A 22965-nucleotide genomic window follows, 5' to 3' on the forward strand; every position below is an offset into this window, starting at 1 on the left:
TCCACCTTACCTGACATCCTAGCCCCACTTCAGTTTGCTTACCCCCCCAACGGATGATGCAATCGCCATCACTCTGCACACTGCCCTATCCCATCTGGACCATAGGAATACCTACGTAAGAATGATGTTCATCAACTATAGCTTAGCATTCAACACCATAGTACCCTTCAAGCTCATCACTAAGCTCAGGGGTCCTGGGACTGAACCTAATCCTATGCAACTGGGTCCTGGACTTGCTGATGGGCCGTCCCCAGGTGGTGAAGGTAGGAAACAACATCTCCATGATCCCCAACACAGGGACCCCACAAGGGTGCGTGCTCAGCCCCCTTCTGTACTCCCTGTTCACACATGACTGCTTGGCTACACACATCTCCAACTCAATCATCAAGTTTGACACAAAAGTGGTAGGCCTGATTACCAACAATGACGGGACGGCCTACAGGGAGGATGTGAGGGTCCTGGCGGGAGTGATGGTGCCAGGAAAATAACCTTTTCCGTCAATGTCAACAAAACAAAGGAGCTGATCGTGGACTTCAGCAAAGGGAGCCACCTTTCCAAGTTCCTCGGCGTCACATCCTGAAATGGTCCATCCAGACTGACTGGGTGGTGAAGAAGGCGCAACAGCACCCCTAAGAACCTCACAAACTTCTACAGATGCACCATTGTGAACATCCTGTCGGGCTGTATCACCACCTGATACGGCAACTGCACCGTCCGCAACCATAGGGTTCTCCAGAGGGTGGTGAGGTCAGCCCAACGCATCACTGGGGGCACACTGCCGGCCCTCCAGGACATCTACAGCACCTGTCACAGGAAGGCCAAGAAGATCATCAAGGGCCACAACCACCCGAGCCACTGCCTGTTCACCCCTTTGCTATCCAGAAGGCGAGGTCAGTACAGGTGCATCAAAGCAGGGACCAAGAGACTGAAAAACAGCTTCTATCTCAAGGCCACAGACTGTTAAACAGCCATCACTAACACAGTGAGGCTACAGACAGACTCAAATCATTGTCCCTTTAACAAACGGATCACTAGTCACTTTAATAATGTTTACATATCCTGCATTGCTCAACTCATATGTACAGTGCCTTGCGAAAGTATTTGGCCCCCTTGAACTTTGCGACCTTTTGCCACATTTCAGGCTTCAAACATAAAGATATAAAACTGTATTTTTTTGTGAAGAATCAACAACAAGTGGGACACAATCATGAAGTGGAACGACATTTATTGGATATTTCAAACTTTTTTAACAAATCAAAAACTGAAAAATTGGGCGTGCAAAAGGTCGCAAAGTTCAAGGGGGCCGAATACTTTCGCAAGGCACTGTATATACTGTATTTTATACAATCTATTGCATCTTAACTGTGCCGCTCAGTCAATGCTCATCCATATATTTATATGTATATCTTCTCATTGCATTCCTTTACTTAGATCTGTGTGTATTAGGTAGTTGTTGGGGAATTGTTAGATATTACTTGTTAAAAATTTGCTGCACTGTCGGAACCAGAAGCACAAGCATTTCGCTACACTCACGATAACATCTGCTAACCATGTGTATGTGACCAATAGAATTTGATTTGATTTGATTTTGAGAGGATGGGAGGGATTACCTAAACTGGGGCTTGGTCTGTCTCTGAGTCAACATCTTTACATGGCCTTGAAATGTGAAGAGAGGATCCAGGCTCCTAGATCATTTGGGTGGAGTCCATCATCCCTGTATAGCATACAATGGTTCTTCCTTTAAAAATGTTGTTGTTAATTGTCAGACATTGTTGCCATTAATTCTAGTTAGTGCTAGTTTGACCACCAGAGGGCATCTTTGAGAAGCATTTGACTATTTTTAATAGTGGCTGTACTAGAGAATTTAAAACCTATTTTTTTTGTAAGAACATAGTATATGGGATTGATTTAAGAAATGTTTCTTAATTAATTTGATTATTTTTATGGAGTTTCAATTCCAAGAAAAACTAGAAAAATTGAAAAAAAACTAAAACCTCAGGAAAATATGGCGCTGTACAACATGACCGGGTGGGAGTAGGCTACTAAAAGCAAAATAATCCTAACATTTCCACACCCTAATTGTAGTCTAACCAATACCCAAACGGAGATTCAGTGAAAATAAAAAAAATCTCATTATTGATCAAGAGCAGTCTCAGAGCAGCGCAAAACGGTGTTGAAATAGTTGACCACATGTCATTCAGTGATATTTATTCCCATAGTCATTTGTTATTGATTAGGCGGCAGCGTTGCCTAGTGGTTAGTAGTAATTCGTTATGGATCCATAATGAAAAAAAATCTGCGTTACAATTATAATGTAGGTTAATAATAAATTCATGTTTTTGTTGGGGTTGATGCATTTTTGGGAGGGGGCAAATCTGGTTTATGCATTTGGTGGACTCTGTAAAATGGACTCACTGATGGTTGAAGATGATGAGCGATCGGCAACGGCATTCAACAGCGCTCTAATCACAGTCAGAAGACAGTTGAAGAAATTTGAGTGGACTTACGGAAACGCTCGTTTAGATATGATATATTATATACATTATATACATTATACACTATTATTTGTAAAACATTTTCCAGAACATTAACCATGTGTGTTCTCTTGTTTTGTATTTCATTGATTTATTGAGTCCCCATGCTGGTCTCAGAGCCAAACGGTGCTGAAATCGTCAACCACTTGTCATTCAGTGATATTTATTATTGTAATTAGTTATGGATCTATAGCGAAATAAACATGCGTTACAATTATAATGTTAATAATAATTTAATATATTTGTAGGGGTTGATGCAGAATTCACAGCCTGTACTGTTGGAGCTAGGAACACAATCATTTAGTTAGATACTACTGAACTGTTGGAGCTGGGAACACAAGCATTTAGTTAGATACTACTGCACTGTTGGAGCTAGAAACACAAGCATTTAGTTAGATACTACTGCTCTGTTGGAGCTGGAAACACAAGCATTTAGTTAGATACTACTGCACTGTTGGAGCTAGGAACACAAGCATTTAGTTAGATACTACTGAACTGTTGGAGCTAGGAACACAAGCATTTAGTTAGATACTACTGCACTGTTGGAGCTGGGAACACAAGCATTTAGTTAGATATTACTGCACTGTTGGAGCTGGGAACACAAGCATTGTTAGATACTACTGCACTGTTGGAGCTGGGAACACAAGCATTTAGTTAGATACTACTGCACTGTTGGAGCTAGGAACACAAGCATTTAGTTAGATACTACTGAACTGTTGGAGCTGGGAACACAAGCATTTAGTTAGATACTATTGCACTGTTGGAGCTAGGAACACAAGCATTTAGTTAGATACTACTGCACTGTTGGAGCTGGGAACACAAGCATTTAGTTAGATATTACTGCTGGAGCTAGGAACACAAGCATTGTTAGATACTACTGCACTGTTGGAGCTAGGAACACAAGCATTTAGTTAGATACTACTGCACTGTTGGAGCTAGGAACACAAGCATTTAGTTAGATACTACTGCACTGTTGGAGCTGGGAACACAAGCATTTAGTTAGGTATTACTGCTGGAGCTAGGAACACAAGCATTTAGTTAGATACTACTGCACTGTTGGAGCTAGGAACACAAGCATTTAGTTAGATACTACTGAACTGTTGGAGCTAGAAACACAAGCATTTAGTTAGATACTACTGCACTGTTGGAGCTGGGAACACAAGCATTTAGTTAGGTATTACTGCTGGAGCTAGGGACACAAGCATTTAGTTAGATACTACTGCACTGTTGGAGCTAGGAACACAAGCATTTAGTTAGATACTACTGTACTGTTGGAGCTAGAAACACAAGCATTTAGCTAGGTATTACTGCATAGTTGGAGTTAGGAACATAAGCATTTCGCTACACCTGTGATAACATCTGCGAAATATGTGTACGCGACCAAGAACATTTCATTTGATTTACAAACTAAGCATGTGTGTTTAGTGAGTCAGCCGGATCAGAGGCAGTAGGGATGACCAGGGATGTTCTCTTTATAAGTGTGTGAATTGGACCATTTTCCTGTCCTAATAAGCATTCAAATTGTAACGAGGACTTTTGCGAAAATGTATGGAGTAATATAGAACTACAGTGGAGTAGAAATTGTCAAAAAATATGAATAGGAAAGTAAAGCACAGATACCCGATATAGACTGACTGACTGAGTGATGACATTGATCTGCTTAGCATTCAAAATTGATCTTTTGGGTGAAAATGTACGGAAAATGTACGGAGAAAAAGTACAGGATTGTAATGAGGTAAGAGTGAAAGTAATCCAAAACATAAATAGTAAAGTACAGAGAACATAAAAACGGTGATATTTAAAGTAGTACCTTAAAGTATTTTCAATGAAGTACTTCCCACCACTGCATTTAGCAGCGTTGTTTTGTGTGTTTCCTTCAGCGGTGAGGGTTTTGCCGATGTTGCCGGTGGTCCCGGTGGCTCCGTTGGTCCCGGTGGTCCCAGTGGCTCCGGTTGCTTCTGTAGTAGATCAACAGCATGCTGTCATGGCCCAGCAGCAACACGCCATCATGAACCAACAGGCCATCATTATGGTAGGATACGACTAACTTATTAACCATCATTATGGTAGGAACCGTCTAACTTATTAACCATCATTATGGTAGGATACGTCTAACTTATTAACCATCATTATGGTTCTGTAGGATACGACTAACTTATTAACCATCATTATGGTTCTGTAGGATACGTCTAACTTATTAACCATCATTATGGTACTGTAGGTTACGTCTAACTTATTAACCATCATTATGGTACTGTAGGATACGTGTAACTTATTAACCATCATTATGGTACTGTAGGTTACGTCTAACTTATTAACCATCATTATGGTACTGTAGGATACGACTAACTTATTAACCATCATTATGGTACTGTAGGTTACATCTAACTTATTAACCATCATTATGGTAGGATACGTCTAACTTATTAACCATCATTATGGTAGGATACGTCTAACTTATTAACCATCATTATGGTAGGATACGACTAACTTATTAACCATCATTATGGTAGGATACGTCTAACTTATTAACCATCATTATGGTAGGATACGACTAACTTATTAACCATCATTATGGTACTGTAGGTTACGTCTAACTTATTAACCATCATTATGGTACTGTAGGTTACATCTAACTTATTAACCATCATTATGGTACTGTAGGATACATCTAACTTATTAACCATCATTATGGTACTGTAGGATACGTCTAACTTATTAACCATCATTATGTCAGGATACGTCTAACTTATTAACCATCATTATGGTAGGATACGTCTAACTTATTAACCATCATTATGGTAGGATACGACTAACTTATTAACCATCATTATGGTACTGTAGGTTACATCTAACTTATTAACCATCATTATGGTACTGTAGGATACGTCTAACTTATTAACCATCATTATGGTAGGATACGTCTAACTTATTAACCATCATTATGGTAGGATACGTCTAACTTATTAACCATCATTATGGTAGGATACGACTAACTTATTAACCATCATTATGGTACTGTAGGATACGTCTAACTTATTAACCATCATTATGGTACTGTAGGTTACATCTAACTTATTAACCATCATTATGGTAGGATACGTCTAACTTATTAACCATCATTATGGTACTGTAGGATACGTCTAACTTATTAACCATCCTTATGGTTCTGTAGGTTACGTCTAACTTATTAACCATCATTATGGTAGGTTACGTCTAACTTATTAACCATCATTATGGTACTGTAGGATACGTCTAACTTATTAACCATCATTATGGTAGGATACGTCTAACTTATTAACCATCATTATGGTACTGTAGGTTACGTCTAACTTATTAACCATCATTATGGTACTGTAGGTTACGTCTAACTTATTAACCATCATTATGGTACTGTAGGATACGTCTAACTTATTAACCATCATTATGGTAGGATACGTCTAACTTATTAACCATCATTATGGTACTGTAGGATACGTCTAACTTATTAACCATCATTATGGTAGGATACGTCTAACTTATTAACCATCATTATGGTTCTGTAGGTTACGTCTAACTTATTAACCATCATTATGGTAGGATACGTCTAACTTATTAACCATCATTATGGTTCTGTAGGTTACGTCTAACTTATTAACCATCATTATGGTACTGTAGGATACGACTAACTTATTAACCATCATTATGGTACTGTAGGATACGACTAACTTATTAACCATCATTATGGTACTGTAGGATACGACTAACTTATTAACCATCATTATGGTACTGTAGGATACGACTAACTTATTAACCATCATTATGGTAGGATACGTCTAACTTATTAACCATCATTATGGTAGGATACGTCTAACTTATTAACCATCATTATGGTAGGATACGTCTAACTTATTAACCATCATTATGGTACTGTAGGATACGACTAACTTATTAACCATCATTATGGTAGGAACCGTCTAACTTATTAACCATCATTATGGTTCTGTAGGATACGACTAACTTATTAACCATCATTATGGTACTGTAGGATACGTCTAACTTATTAACCATCATTATGGTAGGATACGTCTAACTTATTAACCATCATTATGGTACTGTAGGTTACGTCTAACTTATTAACCATCATTATGGTACTGTAGGATACGTCTAACTTATTAACCATCATTATGGTACTGTAGGTTACGTCTAACTTATTAACCATCATTATGGTTCTGTAGGTTACGTCTAACTTATTAACCATCATTATGGTTCTGTAGGTTACGTCTAACTTATTAACCATCATTATGGTTCTGTAGGTTACGTCTAACTTATTAACCATCATTATGGTAGGATACGTCTAACTTATTAACCATCATTATGGTACTGTAGGATACGTCTAACTTATTAACCATCATTATGGTTCTGTAGGATACGTCTAACTTATTAACCATCATTATGGTACTGTAGGATACGTCTAACTTATTAACCATCATTATGGTACTGTAGGATACATCTAACTTATTAACCATCATTATGGTTCTGTAGGATACGTCTAACTTATTAACCATCATTATGGTTCTGTAGGATACGTCTAACTTATTAACCATCATTATGGTAGGAACCGTCTAACTTATTAACCATCATTATGGTACTGTAGGATACGTCTAACTTATTAACCATCATTATGGTAGGATACGACTAACTTATTAACCATCATTATGGTACTGTAGGATACGACTAACTTATTAACCATCATTATGGTAGGAACCGTCTAACTTATTAACCATCATTATGGTACTGTAGGATACGACTAACTTATTAACCATCATTATGGTACTGTAGGATACGTCTAACTTATTAACCATCATTATGGTAGGAACCGTCTAACTTATTAACCATCATTATGGTACTGTAGGATACGTCTAACTTATTAACCATCATTATGGTACTGTAGGATACGACTAACTTATTAACCATCATTATGGTACTGTAGGTTACGTCTAACTTATTAACCATCATTATGGTACTGTAGGATACGACTAACTTATTAACCATCATTATGGTACTGTAGGATACGTCTAACTTATTAACCATCATTATGGTACTGTAGGATACGTCTAACTTATTAACCATCATTATGGTTCTGTAGGATACGACTAACTTATTAACCATCATTATGGTACTGTAGGATACGTCTAACTTATTAACCATCATTATGGTAGGAACCGTCTAACTTATTAACCATCATTATGGTACTGTAGGATACGTCTAACTTATTAACCATCATTATGGTACTGTAGGATACGTCTAACTTATTAACCATCATTATGGTACTGTAGGATACGACTAACTTATTCACCTCCTCCCCTCTCCTCTCCTCTCCCTCCCCTTCCTCTCCCCCTGCCCCTCTTCCCTCCTCCCCAGGCCCAGCAGATGACAATGCAGGCCATGGCTTTAGTAACCTCCCCCATGACCTCACCCCCCACTTCCCCCCTCACCTCACCGCCCATGAGCCCCCTCCTCCCCCACTCCCTCCCCCCTAGCCCCTACACACATTTCCCCCCGAGCCCATATGCTAGCATCACTCCTAGCCCTTATGCCACTTCCAGTCCAGCCAGCCCGTATGCTGTCATGCCTCCCAGCCCCTATGCTGCTTCCCCTGCCACCCCCAGTCCAGCCAGCCTCCCTGACCCCTATCCTGTCCCCCAGAGCCAGACCCCTAGACCCAACTCCACTACCCAGCCTGCCCCTGTCTACCCTGGGGCTAGCCAGCCCACCAGTCCTGAGGTACAGCCATATCCAGCCAGCCTCCCTGACCCCTATCCTTCCACCCAGGTGAGTTGATACGTACCTGAGTGTAGAACCTGTCCCCGTGGGAGAACCCATTGAAGAACCCTTCTGGGTTCCAAGTATAGTCCTTTCCACAGAGGGTTCTACAGGGAAACCGAATGGGTTCTTCAACGGGTTCTCCCATAGGGACGGCCAAAGAACCCTTCTGGGTTCCAAGTATAGTCCTTTCCACAGAGGGTTCTACAGGGAAACCGAATGGGTTCTTCAAAGGGTTCTCCCATAGGGACGGCCAAAGAACCCTTCTGGGTTCCAAGTATAGTCCTTTCCACAGAGGGTTCTACAGGGAAACCGAATGGGTTCTTCAACGGGTTCTCCCATAGGGACGGCCAAAGAACCCTTCTGGGTTCCAAGTATAGTCCTTTCCACAGAGGGTTCTACAGGGAAACCGAATGGGTTCTTCAAAGGGTTCTCCCATAGGGACGGCCAAAGAACCCTTTTAGGATGCCTTTTTCCTAAGAGTATAGTACCTATACCTGCCCAGGTAACGCTTCAGGTTGACTGTGGTGTATCTGCAGGACGTTAGGACTTCAGAATGACTGTGGTGTATCTGCAGGACATTAGGACTTCAGAATGACTGTGGTGTATCTGCAGGATGTTAGGACTTCAGAATGACTGTGGTGTATCTGCAGGACGTTAGGACTTCAGAATGACTGTGGTGTATCTGCAGGACGTTAGGACTTCAGAATGACTGTGGTGTATCTGCAGGACGTTAGGACTTCAGAATGACTGTGGTGTATCTGCAGGATGTTAGGACTTCAGAATGACTGTGGTGTATCTGCAGGACGTTAGGACTTCAGAATGACTGTGGTGTATCTGCAGGACGTTAGGACTTCAGAATGACTGTGGTGTATCTGCAGGACGTTAGGACTTCAGAATGACTGTGGTGTATCTGCAGGACGTTAGGACTTCAGAATGACTGTGGTGTATCTGCAGGATGTTAGGACTTCAGAATGACTGTGGTGTATCTGCAGGACGTTAGTACTTCAGGTTGACTGTGGTGTATCTGCAGGATGTTAGGTCTTCAGGTTGACTGTGGTGTATCTGCAGGACGTTAGGACTTCATAATGACTGTGGTGTATCTGCAGGACGTTAGGACTTCAGAATGACTGTGGTGTATCTGCAGGATGTTAGGACTTCAGGTTGACTGTGGTGTATCTGCAGGATGTTAGGACTTCAGGTTGACTGTGGTGTATCTGCAGGACGTTAGGACTTCAGAATGACTGTGGTGTATCTGCAGGACGTTAGGACTTTAGAATGACTGTGGTGTATCTGCAGGACGTTAGGACTTCAGAATGACTGTGGTGTATCTGCAGGATGTTAGAACTTCAGGTTGACTGTGGTGTATCTGCAGGATGTTAGGACTTCAGGTTGACTGTGGTGTATCTGAAGGATGTTAGGACTTCAGGTTGACTGTGGTGTATCTGCAGGATGTTAGGACTTCAGGTTGACTGTGGTGTATCTGAAGGATGTTAGGACTTCATTCAGGTTGACTGTTGTGTATCTGCAGGTCAGGATGTTAGGACTTCAGGTTGACTGTGGTGTATCTGCAGGTCAGGATGTTAGGACTTCAGGTTGACTGTGGTGTATCTGCAGGATGTTAGGACTTCAGAATGACTGTGGTGTATCTGCAGGATGTTAGGACTTCAGAATGACTGTGGTGTATCTGCAGGATGTTAGGACTTCAGGTTGACTGTGGTGTATCTGCAGGATGTTAGGACTTCAGGTTGACTGTGGTGTATCTGCAGGTCAGGATGTTAGGACTTCAGGTTGACTCTGGTGTATCTGCAGGATGTTAGGACTTCAGGTTGACTGTGGTGTATCTGCAGGATATTAGGACTTCAGGTTGACTGTGGTGTATCTGCAGGTCAGGATGTTATGACTTCAGGTTGACTGTGGTGTATCTGCAGGTCAGGATGTTAGGACTTCAGGTTGACTGTGGTGTATCTGCAGGTCAGGATGTTAGGACTTCAGGTTGACTGTGGTGTATCTGCAGGATGTTAGGACTTCAGAATGACTGTGGTGTATCTGCAGGACGTTAGGACTTCAGGTTGACTGTGGTGTATCTGCAGGATGTTAGGTCTTCAGGTTGACTGTGGTGTATCTGCAGGACGTTAGGACTTCAGAATGACTGTGGTGTATCTGCAGGACGTTAGGACTTCAGAATGACTGTGGTGTATCTGCAGGACGTTAGGACTTCAGAATGACTGTGGTGTATCTGCAGGACGTTAGGACTTCAGAATGACTGTGGTGTATCTGCAGGATGTTAGGACTTCAGAATGACTGTGGTGTATCTGCAGGACGTTAGGACTTCAGGTTGACTGTGGTGTATCTGCAGGATGTTAGGTCTTCAGGTTGACTGTGGTGTATCTGCAGGACGTTAGGACTTCATAATGACTGTGGTGTATCTGCAGGACGTTAGGACTTCAGAATGACTGTGGTGTATCTGCAGGATGTTAGGACTTCAGGTTGACTGTGGTGTATCTGCAGGATGTTAGGACTTCAGGTTGACTGTGGTGTATCTGCAGGACGTTAGGACTTCAGAATGACTGTGGTGTATCTGCAGGACGTTAGGACTTTAGAATGACTGTGGTGTATCTGCAGGACGTTAGGACTTCAGAATGACTGTGGTGTATCTGCAGGATGTTAGGACTTCAGAATGACTGTGGTGTATCTGCAGGATGTTAGAACTTCAGGTTGACTGTGGTGTATCTGCAGGATGTTAGGACTTCAGGTTGACTGTGGTGTATCTGAAGGATGTTAGGACTTCAGGTTGACTGTGGTGTATCTGCAGGATGTTAGGACTTCAGGTTGACTGTGGTGTATCTGCAGGTAAGGATGTTAGGACTTCAGGTTGACTGTGGTGTATCTGAAGGATGTTAGGACTTCAGGTTGACTGTGGTGTATCTGCAGGTCAGGATGTTAGGACTTCAGGTTGACTGTGGTGTATCTGCAGGTCAGGATGTTAGGACTTCAGGTTGACTGTGGTGTATCTGCAGGATGTTAGGACTTCAGAATGACTGTGGTGTATCTGCAGGATGTTAGGACTTCAGAATGACTGTGGTGTATCTGCAGGATGTTAGGACTTCAGGTTGACTGTGGTGTATCTGCAGGATGTTAGGACTTCAGGTTGACTGTGGTGTATCTGCAGGTCAGGATGTTAGGACTTCAGGTTGACTCTGGTGTATCTGCAGAATGTTAGGACTTCAGGTTGACTGTGGTGTATCTGCAGGATATTAGGACTTCAGGTTGACTGTGGTGTATCTGCAGGTCAGGATGTTAGGACTTCAGGTTGACTGTGGTGTATCTGCAGGTCAGGATGTTAGGACTTCAGGTTGACTGTGGTGTATCTGCAGGTCAGGATGTTAGGACTTCAGGTTGACTGTGGTGTATCTGCAGGATGTTAGGACTTCAGGTTGACTGTGGTGTATCTGCAGGATGCTAGGACTTCAGGTTGACTGTGGTGTATCTGCAGGATGTTAGGACTTCAGGTTGACTGTGGTGTATCTGCAGGATGTTAGGACTTCAGGTTGACTGTGGTGTATCTGCAGGATGTTAGGACTTCAGGTTGACTGTGGTGTATCTGCAGGTAAGGATGTTAGGACTTCAGGTTGACTGTGGTGTATCTGCAGGTCAGGATGTTAGGACTTCAGGTTGACTGTGGTGTATCTGCAGGATGTTAGGACTTCAGGTTGACTGTGGTGTATCTGCAGGATGTTAGGACTTCAGGTTGACTGTGGTGTATCTGCAGGTCAGGATGTTAGGACTTCGGGTTGACTGTGGTATATCTGCAGGATGTTAGGACTTCAGGTTGACTGTGGTGTATCTGCAGGATGTTAGGACTTCAGGTTGACTGTGGTGTATCTGCAGGATGTTAGGACTTCAGGTTGACTGTGGTGTATCTGCAGGAATTTAGGACTTCAGGTGTTGTGTGGCTCCCTCCTCCTCAGGCCAAGACCGCAGGTAAAGACGGGGTTCCTCACCAGAAGTCTCCAGCCGTGCCCATCAACAAGGAACCTGCCAGGAAGTTTGGTAAGTCATTAATTAATAACATCACATGATTTATACCACAATCAGACATCACATGATATATACCACAATCAGACATCACATGATATATACCACAATCAGACATCACATGATTTATAACAATCAGACATAAGATGATATATACCACAATCAGACATCACATGATTTATACCACAATCAGACGTCACATGATTTATACCACAATCAGACATCACATGATATATACCACAATCAGACATCACATGATTTATACCACAATCAGACATCACATGATATATACCACAATCAGACATCACATGATTTATAACAATCAGACATCACATGATTTATAACAATCAGACATTGTATGATTTGTTAGAGTATGGTGGTGACCAGTCCTCTTTCCCCAGTGGTGACCAGTCCTCTCTCCCCAGTAGTGACCAGTCCTCTCTCCCCAGTGGTGACCAGTCCTCTCTCCCCAGTGGTGACCAGTCCTCTCTCCCCAGTGGTGATCAGTCCTCTCTCCCCAGTGGTGACCATTCCTCTCTCCTCTGTGGTGACCAGTCCTCTCTCCCCTGTGGTGACCAGTCCTCTCTCCCCAGTGGTGACCATTCCTCTCTCCTCAGTGGTGACCAGTCCTCTCTCCCCAGTGGTGACCTGTCCTCTCTCCCCAGTGGTGACCAGTCCTCTCTCCCCAGTGGTGACCAGTCCTCTCTCCCCAGTGGTGACCAGTCATCTCTCCCCTGAGGTTACCAATCCTCTCTCCCTAGTGGTGACCAGTCCTTTCTCCCCAGTGGTGACCAGTCCTCTCTCCCTAGTGGTGACCAGTCCTCTCTCCCCAGTGGTGACCAGTCCTCTCTCCCTAGTGGTGACCAGTCCTCTCTCCCTAGTGGTGACCAGTCCTCTCTCCCTAGTGGTGACCAGTGCTATCTCCTCAGTGGTGACCAGTCCTCTCTCCCCAGTGGTGACCATTCCTCTCTCCTCTGTGGTGACCAGTCCTCTCTCCCCTGTGGTGACCAGTCCTCTCTCCCCAGTGGTGACCATTCCTCTCTCCTCAGTGGTGACCAGTCCTCTCTCCCCAGTGGTGACCATTCCTCTCTCCTCTGTGGTGACCAGTCCTCTCTCCCCTGTGGTGACCAGTCCTCTCTCCCCAGTGGTGACCATTCCTCTCTCCTCAGTGGTGACCAGTCCTCTCTCCCCAGTGGTGACCTGTCCTCTCTCCCCAGTGGTGACCAGTCATCTCTCCCCTGAGGTTACCAATCCTCTCTCCCTAGTGGTGACCAGTCCTCTCTCCCCAGTCGTGACCAGTCCTCTCTCCCTAGTGGTGACCAGTCCTCTCTCCCCAGTGGTGACCAGTCCTCTCTCCCCAGTGGTGACCAGTCCTCTCTCCCTAGTGGTGACCAGTCCTGCTCCCCAGTAGTGACCAGTCCTCTCTCCCTAGTGGTGACCAGTCCTCTCTCCCTAGTGGTGACCAGTCCTGCTCCCCAGTAGTGACCAGTCCTCTCTCCCTAGTGGTGACCAGTCCTCTCTCCCTAGTGGTGACCAATCCTCTCTCCCCAGTGGTGACCAGTCCTCTCTCCCTAGTGGTGACCAGTGCTATCTCCCCAGTGGTGACCAGTCCTCTCTCCCTAGTGGTGACCAGTCCTCTCTCCTCAGTGGTGACCAGTCCTCTCTCCCCAGTGGTGACCAGTCCTCTCTCCCCAGTAGTGACCAGTCCTCTCTCCCCAGTAGTGACCAGTCCTCTCTCCCCTGTGGTGACCAGTCCTCTCTCCCCTGAGGTTACCAATCCTCTCTCCCCAGTGGTGACCAGTCCTGCTCCCCAGTAGTGACCAGTCCTCTCTCCCTAGTGGTGACCAGTCCTCTCTCCCTAGTGGTGACCAGTCCTCTCTCCCTAGTGGTGACCAGTGCTATCTCCTCAGTGGTGACCAGTCCTCTCTCCCCAGTGGTGACCAGTCCTCTCTCCCTAGTGGTGACCAGTCCTCTCTCCCTAGTGGTGACCAGTCCTGCTCCCCAGTAGTGACCAGTCCTCTCTCCCCAGTAGTGACCAGTCCTCTCTCCTCAGTGGTGACCAGTCCTCTCTCCCCAGTGGTGACCAGTCCTCTCTCCCCAGTAGTGACCAGTCCTCTCTCCCCAGTGGTGACCATTCCTCTCTCCTCAGTGGTGACCAGTCCTCTCTCCCCAGTGGTGACCTGTCCTCTCTCCCCAGTGGTGACCAGTCCTCTCTCCCCAGTGGTGACCAGTCCTGCTCCCCAGTAGTGACCAGTCCTCTCTCTCTAGTGGTGACCAGTCCTCTCTCCCCAGTAGTGACCAGTCCTCTCTCCCCAGTAGTGACCAGTCCTCTCTCCTCAGTGGTGACCAGTCCTCTCTCCCCAGTGGTGACCAGTCCTCTCTCCCCAGTAGTGACCAGTCCTCTCTCCCCTGTGGTGATCAGTCCTCTCTCCCCAGTGGTGACCAGTCCTCTCTCCTCAGTGGTGACCAGTCCTCTCTCTCCCTATGTGATGTGTAGCCCCGGTGGTGACCAGTCCTGCTCCCCAGTAGTGACCAGTCCTCTCTCCCCAGTGGTGACCAGTCCTCTCTCTCCCTATGTGATGTGTAGCCCCGGTGGTGACCAGTCCTGCTCCCCAGTAGTGACCAGTCCTCTCTCCCCAGTGGTGACCAGTCCTCTCTCTCCATGTGTGATGTGTAGCCCCGGTGGTGACCAGTCCTGCTCCCCAGTAGTGACCAGTCCTCTCTCCCCAGTGGTGACCAGTCCTCTCTCTCCCTATGTGATGTGTAGCCCCGGTGGTGACCAGTCCTGCTCCCCAGTAGTGACCAGTCCTCTCTCCCCTGTGGTGATCAGTCCTCTCTCCCCAGTAGTGACCAGTCCTCTCTCCCCAGTGGTGACCAGTCCTCTCTCTCCATGTGTGATGTGTAGCCCCGGTGGTGACCAGTCCTGCTCCCCAGTAGTGACCAGTCCTCTCTCCCCAGTGGTGACCAGTCCTCTCTCTCCCTATGTGATGTGTAGCCCCGGTGGTGACCAGTCCTGCTCCCCCTGCTGCTGAGGTGGTGAAGTCATCAGTGTTGCCTCAGGTAGACATCGTACCCAGCAGTAACATCAAGGATATCATCAGACAGTACGACTCTCCTCCGCCCGTGACTGATGCCCTACCGCACGGCAAGAGGTCAGAGGTCACACACATACAGTGCTCAGCATCATGAAAACTCTATTCTGACTCCAGACTACTCTGCTTCTATTCAGTTTCCATTCAGCTTCTATTAAATTTGCATACATATTCTATTCAAACTTATTCAGTCCGTTTTATTCAGTCTTACTCACTTTTATTCAGTCAGTCTTTTTTCCCCTTTTTTCCCCTTTATTTAAGGCCAGTTGAGAACCAGTTGTCGTTTACAACTGCGACCTGGCCAAGATAAAGCAAAGCAGTGTCGACACAAACAACAACACAGAGTTACACATGGAATGAACAAACATGCAGTCAATAACACAATAGAAAAAGTCTATATACAGTGTGTGCAAAGGAGGTAAGATTAGGGAGGTAAGGCAATAAATATGCCGTATTGGCGAAATAATGACAATTTAGCAATTAAACACTGGAGTGATCGATGTGCAGAAGATGAATGTGCAAGTAGAGATACTCAGCAATAAAATAAATAACAATATGGGGATGAGGTAGTTGGGTGGGCTATTTACAGATGGGCTATGTACAGGTGCAGTGATCTGTGAGCTGCTCTGACAGCTGATGCTTAAAGTTAGTGAGGGAGATTTGAGTCTCCAGCTTCAGTGATTGTCCGAGCTAAGAATGGCTGATGACGGGGAAAAAGGTGAGGACTCATGTCCTTATTCAGTCTTATTTAGTCTTATTCAGTCTTATTCAGTCTTATTTAGTCTTATTTAGTCTTATTCAGTCTTATTTAGTCTTATTTGGTCTTATTCAGTCTTATTCAGTCTTATTCAGTCAGTCTTATTCAGTCTCATTCAGTCTTATTCTGTCAGTCGTATTTAGTCTTATTCAGTCAGTCTTATTTAGTCTTATTCAGTCGAATTCAGTCAGTCTTATTCAGTGAGTCTTATTCCATCAGTCTTATTCAGTCAGTCTTATTCCATCAGTCGTATTCAGTCAGTCTTATTCCATCAGTCTTATTCCGTCAGTCTTATTCCGTCAGTCTTATTCAGTCAGTCTAATTCAGTCAGTCTTATTCAGTCAGTCTTATTTAGTTTGTCTTATTCAGTCTGTCTTATTCAGTCAGTCTTATTCAGTCAGTCTTATTCCAACAGTCTTATTCAGTCAGTCTTATTCCGTCAGTCTTATTCAATCAGTCTTATTCAGTCAGTCTTATTCAGTCAGTCTTATTCAGTCAGTCTTGTTTAGTCTTAATCCACCAGTCTTATTCTGTCAGTCTTATTTAGTCTTATTCAGTCAGTCTTATTCAGTCAGTCTTATTCAGTCAGTCTTGTTTAGTCAGTCTTATTCCGTCAGTCTTATTCCGTCAGTCTTATTCAGTCAGTCTTATTCAGTCAGTCTTATTCAGTCAGTCTTATTCAGTCAGTCTTATTTAGTCTTATTCAGTCAGTCTTATTCAGTCAGTCTTATTCAGTCAGTCTTATTCCGTCAGTCTTATTCCGTCAGTCTTATTCAGTCAGTCTTATTCAGTCAGTCTTATTCAGTCAGTCTTATTCAGTCAGTCTTATTCAGTCAGTCTTATTCAGTCAGTCTTATTTAGTCTTATTCAGTCAGTCTTATTCAGTCAGTCTTATTTAGTCAGTCTTATTCAGTCAGTCCTATTCAGTCAGTCTTATTCCATCAGTCATGTTTAGTCTTATTCAGTCAGTCTTATTAAGTCAGTCTTATTCAGTCAGTCCTATTCCGTCAGTCTTATTCAGTCAGTCTTATTCAGTCAGTCTTATTCAGTCAGTCTTATTCCATCAGTCTTATTTAGTCAGTCTTATTCAGTCAGTCTTTTTCCATCAGTCTTATTCAGTCAGTCTTCTTCAGTCAATCTTATTCAGTCAGTCTTATTCAGTGAGTCTTATTCAGTCTGTCTTATTCAGTCAGTCTTATTCAGTCAGTCTTATTCCGTCAGTCTTATTAAGTCAGTCTTATTCAGTCCATTTTTATTCCATCAGTCTTATTCGGTCAGTCTTATTCGGTCAGTCTTATTCCGTCAGTCTTGTTTAGTCAGTCTTATTCCATCAGTCTTATTCAGTCAGTCTTATTCCGTCAGTCTTATTCCGTCAGTCTTATTCAGTCAGTCTTATTCAGTCAGTCTTATTTAGTCTTATTCAGTCAGTCTTATTCAGTCAGTCTTATTCAGTCAGTCTTATTTAGTCAGTCTTATCCAGTCAGTCTTATTCAGTCAGTCTTATTCAGTCATTCTTATTCCATCAGTCTTATTCAGTCAGTCTTATTTAGTCAGTCTTATTCAGTCAGTCTTATTCCATCAGTCTTATTCCATCAGTCGTATTCAGTCAGTCTTATTCCATCAGTCTTATTCAGTCAGTCTTATTCCATCATTCGTATTCAGTCAGTCTTATTCAGTCAGTTTTATTCAGTCAGTCTTATTCAGTCAGTCTTTTTCCGTCAGTCTTATTCCGTCAGTCTTATTCCATCAGTCTTATTCCATCAGTCTTATTCCATCAGTCTTATTCCATCAGTCGTATTCAGTCAGTCTTATTCAGTCAGTCTTATTCCGTCAGTCTTATTCCGTCAGTCTTATTCCGTCAGTCTTATTCCGTCAGTGTTATTCAGTCCATTTTTATTCAGTCAGTCTTATTCAGTCAATCTTATTCAGTCAGTCCTATTCCGTCAGTCTTATTCAGTCAGTCTTATTCAGTCAGTCTTATTCTGTCAGTCTTGTTTAGTCTTATTCCATCAGTCTTATTTGGTCAGTCTTATTCAGTCAGTCTTATTCAGTCAGTCTTATTCCATCAGTCTAATTCAGTCAGTCTCATTCAGTCAGTCTTTTTCCATCAGTCTTATTCAATCAGTCTTATTCAGTCAGTCTTATTCAGTCAGTCTTATTCAGTCAGTCTTATTCAGTCAGTCTTATTTAGTCTGTCTTATTCAGTCAGTCTTATTCCATCAGTCTTATTCGGTCAGTCTTATTCCATCAGTCTTATTCAGTCAGTCTTATTCAGTCAGTCTTATTCAGTCAGTCTTATTCAGTCAGTCTTATTTAGTCTGTCTTATTCAGTCAGTCTTATTCCATCAGTCTTATTCGGTCAGTCTTATTCCATCAGTCTTATTCAGTCAGTCTTATTCAGTCAGTCTTATTCCGTCAGTCTTGTTTAGTCAGTCTTATTCCATCAGTCTTATTCAGTCAGTCTTAGTTAGTCTGTCTTATTCAGTCTGTCTTATTCAGTCAGTCTTATTCAGTCAGTCTTATTCAGTCAGTCTTATTCCGTCAGTCTTATTTAGTCAGTCTTATAAAGTCAGTCTTATTCAGTCCATTTTTATTCCATCAGTCTTATTCAGTCAGTCTTATTCCGTCAGTCTTATAAAGTCAGTCTTATTCAGTCCATTTTTATTCCATCAGTCTTATTCAGTCAGACTTATTCAGTCAGTCTTATTCCGTCAGTCTTATTCAGTCAGTCTTATTCAGTCAGTATTATTTAGTCAGTCTTATTCAGTCAGTCTTATTTAGTCTTATTCAGTCAGTCTTATTCAGTCAGTCTTATTCAGTCCATTTTTATTTAGTCAGTCTTATTCAGCCAGTCTAATTCAGTCAGTCTTATTCAGTCAGTCTTATTCAGTCAGTCTTATTCAGTCAGTCTAATTCAGTCAGTCTTATTCAGTCAGTCTTATAAAGTCAGTCTTATTCAGTCCATTTGTATTCCATCAGTCTTATTCAGTCAGTCTTATTCCGTCAGTCTTATTCCGTCAGTCTTATAAAGTCAGTCTTATTCAGTCCATTTTTATTCCATCAGTCTTATTCAGTCAGTCTTATTCAGTCAGTCTTATTCCGTCAGTCTTATTCAGTCAGTCTTATTCAGTCAGTATTATTTAGTCAGTCTTATTCAGTCAGTCTTATTTAGTCTTATTCAGTCAGTCTTATTCAGTCAGTCTTATTCAGTCCATTTTTATTTAGTCAGTCTTATTCAGCCAGTCTAATTCAGTCAGTCTTATTCAGTCAGTCTTATTCAGTCAGTCTTATTCAGTCAGTCTTATTCAGTCAGTCTTATTTAGTCAGTCTTATTCAGTCAGTCTTATTCCATCAGTCATATTCAGTCAGTCTTATTCAGTCAGGCTTATTCAGTCAGTCTTATGCGTTCTTATTCAGTCAGTCTTATTCAGTCAGTCTTATTCTCTCAGTCTTATTCTGTCAGTCTATTTAGTTTTATTCAGTCAGTCGTTTTCAGTTATATTCAGTCCTCATGTCCTCTATGTGTAGGAGACCAGAGGGCAAGTTTATGAAGATGCAGAATCCTCGTGATGAAGCTCTACAGATCCTCAAACCTCAGATGGACAACCCACCACCACAGGTGCACTCGCACACACACACACACACACACACACACACACACACACACACACACACACACACACACACACACACACACACACACACACACACACACACACACACACACACACACACACACACACACACACTCACACTCTCTCACACACTCACTCACACAAACACACACTCACACACTCTCTCACACACACACTCACACTCTCTCACACATACACTCACACTCTCTCTCTCACACACACACACACACACACACACACACACACACACACACACACACACACACACACACACACACACACACACCCACACACACACACACACACACACACACACACACACACACACACTCACATTCCCACTCTCTCACACACTCACACTCTCTCACACACTCACACTCACACTCTCTCACACTCTCTCACACTCTCTCACACACACACTCTCTCACACACACACTCACACGCTCACACACACACTCACACACTCTCTCACACTCTCTCACACACACACTCACACGCTCACACACACACTCACACACTCTCTCACACTCTCTCACACACACACTCTCTCACACGCACACTCATACTCACACAGAGATAAACATTTACCCAGCACTCTGGTATCTCTTTCCAGCCCAAGCGTCCGTTAGGCCCAAGCCCCTCTGCGAGGGCTCTAAAGGAAGCAGGGATTAACCCCACCAAGAGGGCCAAGAAGAGGGCCCCTGAACGCCCTCAACCACTCCCTCTACCAGGTACAACACTGACAGACAGTTTGATGTGTGGCTGGTTGTTGATTGACAGCTCTAAATAACCAATAACTATGATAGTTGTTTAGTGACAACTCTTAGGGCCAATGGCTGTGTCTGTGATAGAGTGGCAGCTCTAAGAACCAATGGCTGTGTGTGACTTTTGAGTGACAGCTCAAATATCCAACTACTGTGTGTTTGTGTGGAGTGACAGCTCTTTGAGCCAATGGCTGTGTGCTTGTGTGGAGTGACAACTATTTGAGCCAATGGGCTGTGTGTCTGGTTGTTGAGTGACAGCTGTGTGCTCCCATAGTATCGCGGGAGTTGCCAGTGGAGGCGGAGACTATTCAGACCCAGCTCCATCGCAGCACAACACAAGAACACTACACCTACACCAACGTACCCTGGAAGATCTACATCAGGAAGGAGGTACAAACACACACACCACACACACACACACACCACACACCACACACCACACACACACACACACACACACACACACACACACACACACACACACACACACACACACACACACACACACACACACACAGGGCAGCAAATAGTATGGGTAGTCATTTGATTAGGTGTTCAGGAGTCTTATGGCTTGGAGGTAGAAGCTGTTTAGAAGCCTCTTGGACCTCGACTTGGTGCACCGGTACCGCTTGCCGAGCAGGTAGCAGAGAGAACAGTCTATAACTGGGGTGGCTGGAGTCTTTGACAATTATTTGGGCCTCCCTCTGACACCGCCTGGTATAGAGGTACAGGATGGCAGGAACCTTGACACCGGTGATGTACTGGGTCGTATGCACTAACCTCTGTAGTGCGCTGCGGTCGGAGGCCGAGCAGTTGCCATACACGTCTGCGATGATACCTGTCAGGATGCTCTCGATGGTGCAGCTGTAAAACCTTTTGAGGATCTGAGAACCGATGCCAAATCATTTCTACCCTAAAGACAGCTTCAACCATCCCCTGGTGCTATGTGTTCTACCCTAAAGACTGCTTCAACCATCCCCTGGTGCTATGTGTTCTACCCTAAAGACAGGTTCAACCATCCCCTGGTGCTATGTGTTCTACCCTAAAGACAGCTCCAACCATCCCCTGGTGCTATGTGTTCTACCCTAAAGACAGCTCCAACCATCCCCTGGTGCTATGTGTTCTACCCTAAAGACAGCTCCAACCATCCACCTGGTGCTATGTGTTCTACCCTAAAGACAGCTTGTGTTCCTGGTTTCAGGTGTTCTACCCTAAAGACAGCTCCAACCATCCACCTGGTGCTATGTGTTCTACCCTAAAGACAGCTTGTGTTCCTGGTTTCAGGTGTTCTACCCTAAAGACAGCTTGTGTTCCTGGTTTCAGGTGTTCTACCCTAAAGACAGCTTGTGTTCCTGGTTTCAGGTGTTCTACCCTAAAGACAGCTTGTGTTCCTGGTTTCAGGTGTTCTACCCTAAAGACAGCTTGTGTTCCTGGTTTCAGGTGTTCTACCCTAAAGACAGCTTGTGTTCCTGGTTTCAGGTGTTCTACCCTAAAGACAGATTGTGTTCCTGGTTTCAGGTGTTCTACCCTAAAGACAGCTTGTGTTCCTGGTTTCAGGTGTTCTACCCTAAAGACAGCTTGTGTTCCTGGTTTCAGGTGTTCTACCCTAAAGACAGCTTGTGTTCCTGGTTTCAGGTGTTCTACCCTAAAGACAGCTTGTGTTCCTGGTTTCAGGTGTTCTACCCTAAAGACAGCTTGTGTTCCTGGTTTCAGGTGTTCTACCCTAAAGACAGCTCCAACCATCCACCTGGTGCTATGTGTTCTACCCTAAAGACAGCTTGTGTTCCTGGTTTCAGGTGTTCTACCCTAAAGACAGCTTGTGTTCCTGGTTTCAGGTGTTCTACCCTAAAGACAGCTTGTGTTCCTGGTTTCAGGTGTTCTACCCTAAAGACAGCTCCAACCATCCACCTGGTGCTATGTGTTCTACCCTAAAGACAGCTTGTGTTCCTGGTTTCAGGTGTTCTACCCTAAAGACAGCTTGTGTTCCTGGTTTCAGGTGTTCTACCCTAAAGACAGCTTGTGTTCCTGGTTTCAGGTGTTCTACCCTAAAGACAGCTTGTGTTCCTGGTTTCAGGTGTTCTACCCTAAAGACAGCTTGTGTTCCTGGTTTCAGGTGTTCTACCCTAAAGACAGCTTGTGTTCCTGGTTTCAGGTGTTCTACCCTAAAGACAGCTTGTGTTCCTGGTTTCAGGTGTTCTACCCTAAAGACAGCTTGTGTTCCTGGTTTCAGGTGTTCTACCCTAAAGACAGCTTGTGTTCCTGGTTTCAGGTGTTCTACCCTAAAGACAGCTTGTGTTCCTGGTTTCAGGTGTTCTACCCTAAAGACAGCTTGTGTTCCTG

At 43.8% G+C, this 22965-nt stretch overlaps 1 protein-coding gene across 1 annotated transcript in view; it reads left to right on the forward strand.

Annotated features, from left to right (window-relative positions):
• Positions 1-22965, forward strand: part of LOC139369998 (unconventional myosin-XV-like) — a 123726-nt gene that overhangs the window by 62234 nt on the left and 38527 nt on the right. The window contains exons 37-43 of the mRNA XM_071109276.1: positions 4415-4566; positions 7938-8348; positions 12317-12392; positions 15373-15529; positions 19755-19845; positions 20475-20592; positions 20900-21015. Coding sequence (XP_070965377.1) covers positions 4415-4566; positions 7938-8348; positions 12317-12392; positions 15373-15529; positions 19755-19845; positions 20475-20592; positions 20900-21015 — 1121 coding nt within the window. The remainder of the gene's footprint in view (positions 1-4414; positions 4567-7937; positions 8349-12316; positions 12393-15372; positions 15530-19754; positions 19846-20474; positions 20593-20899; positions 21016-22965) is intronic.

Source organism: Oncorhynchus clarkii, chromosome 17 (assembly GCF_045791955.1).
Source record: "Oncorhynchus clarkii lewisi isolate Uvic-CL-2024 chromosome 17, UVic_Ocla_1.0, whole genome shotgun sequence".
Taxonomy (NCBI): Eukaryota; Metazoa; Chordata; class Actinopteri; order Salmoniformes; family Salmonidae; genus Oncorhynchus; species Oncorhynchus clarkii.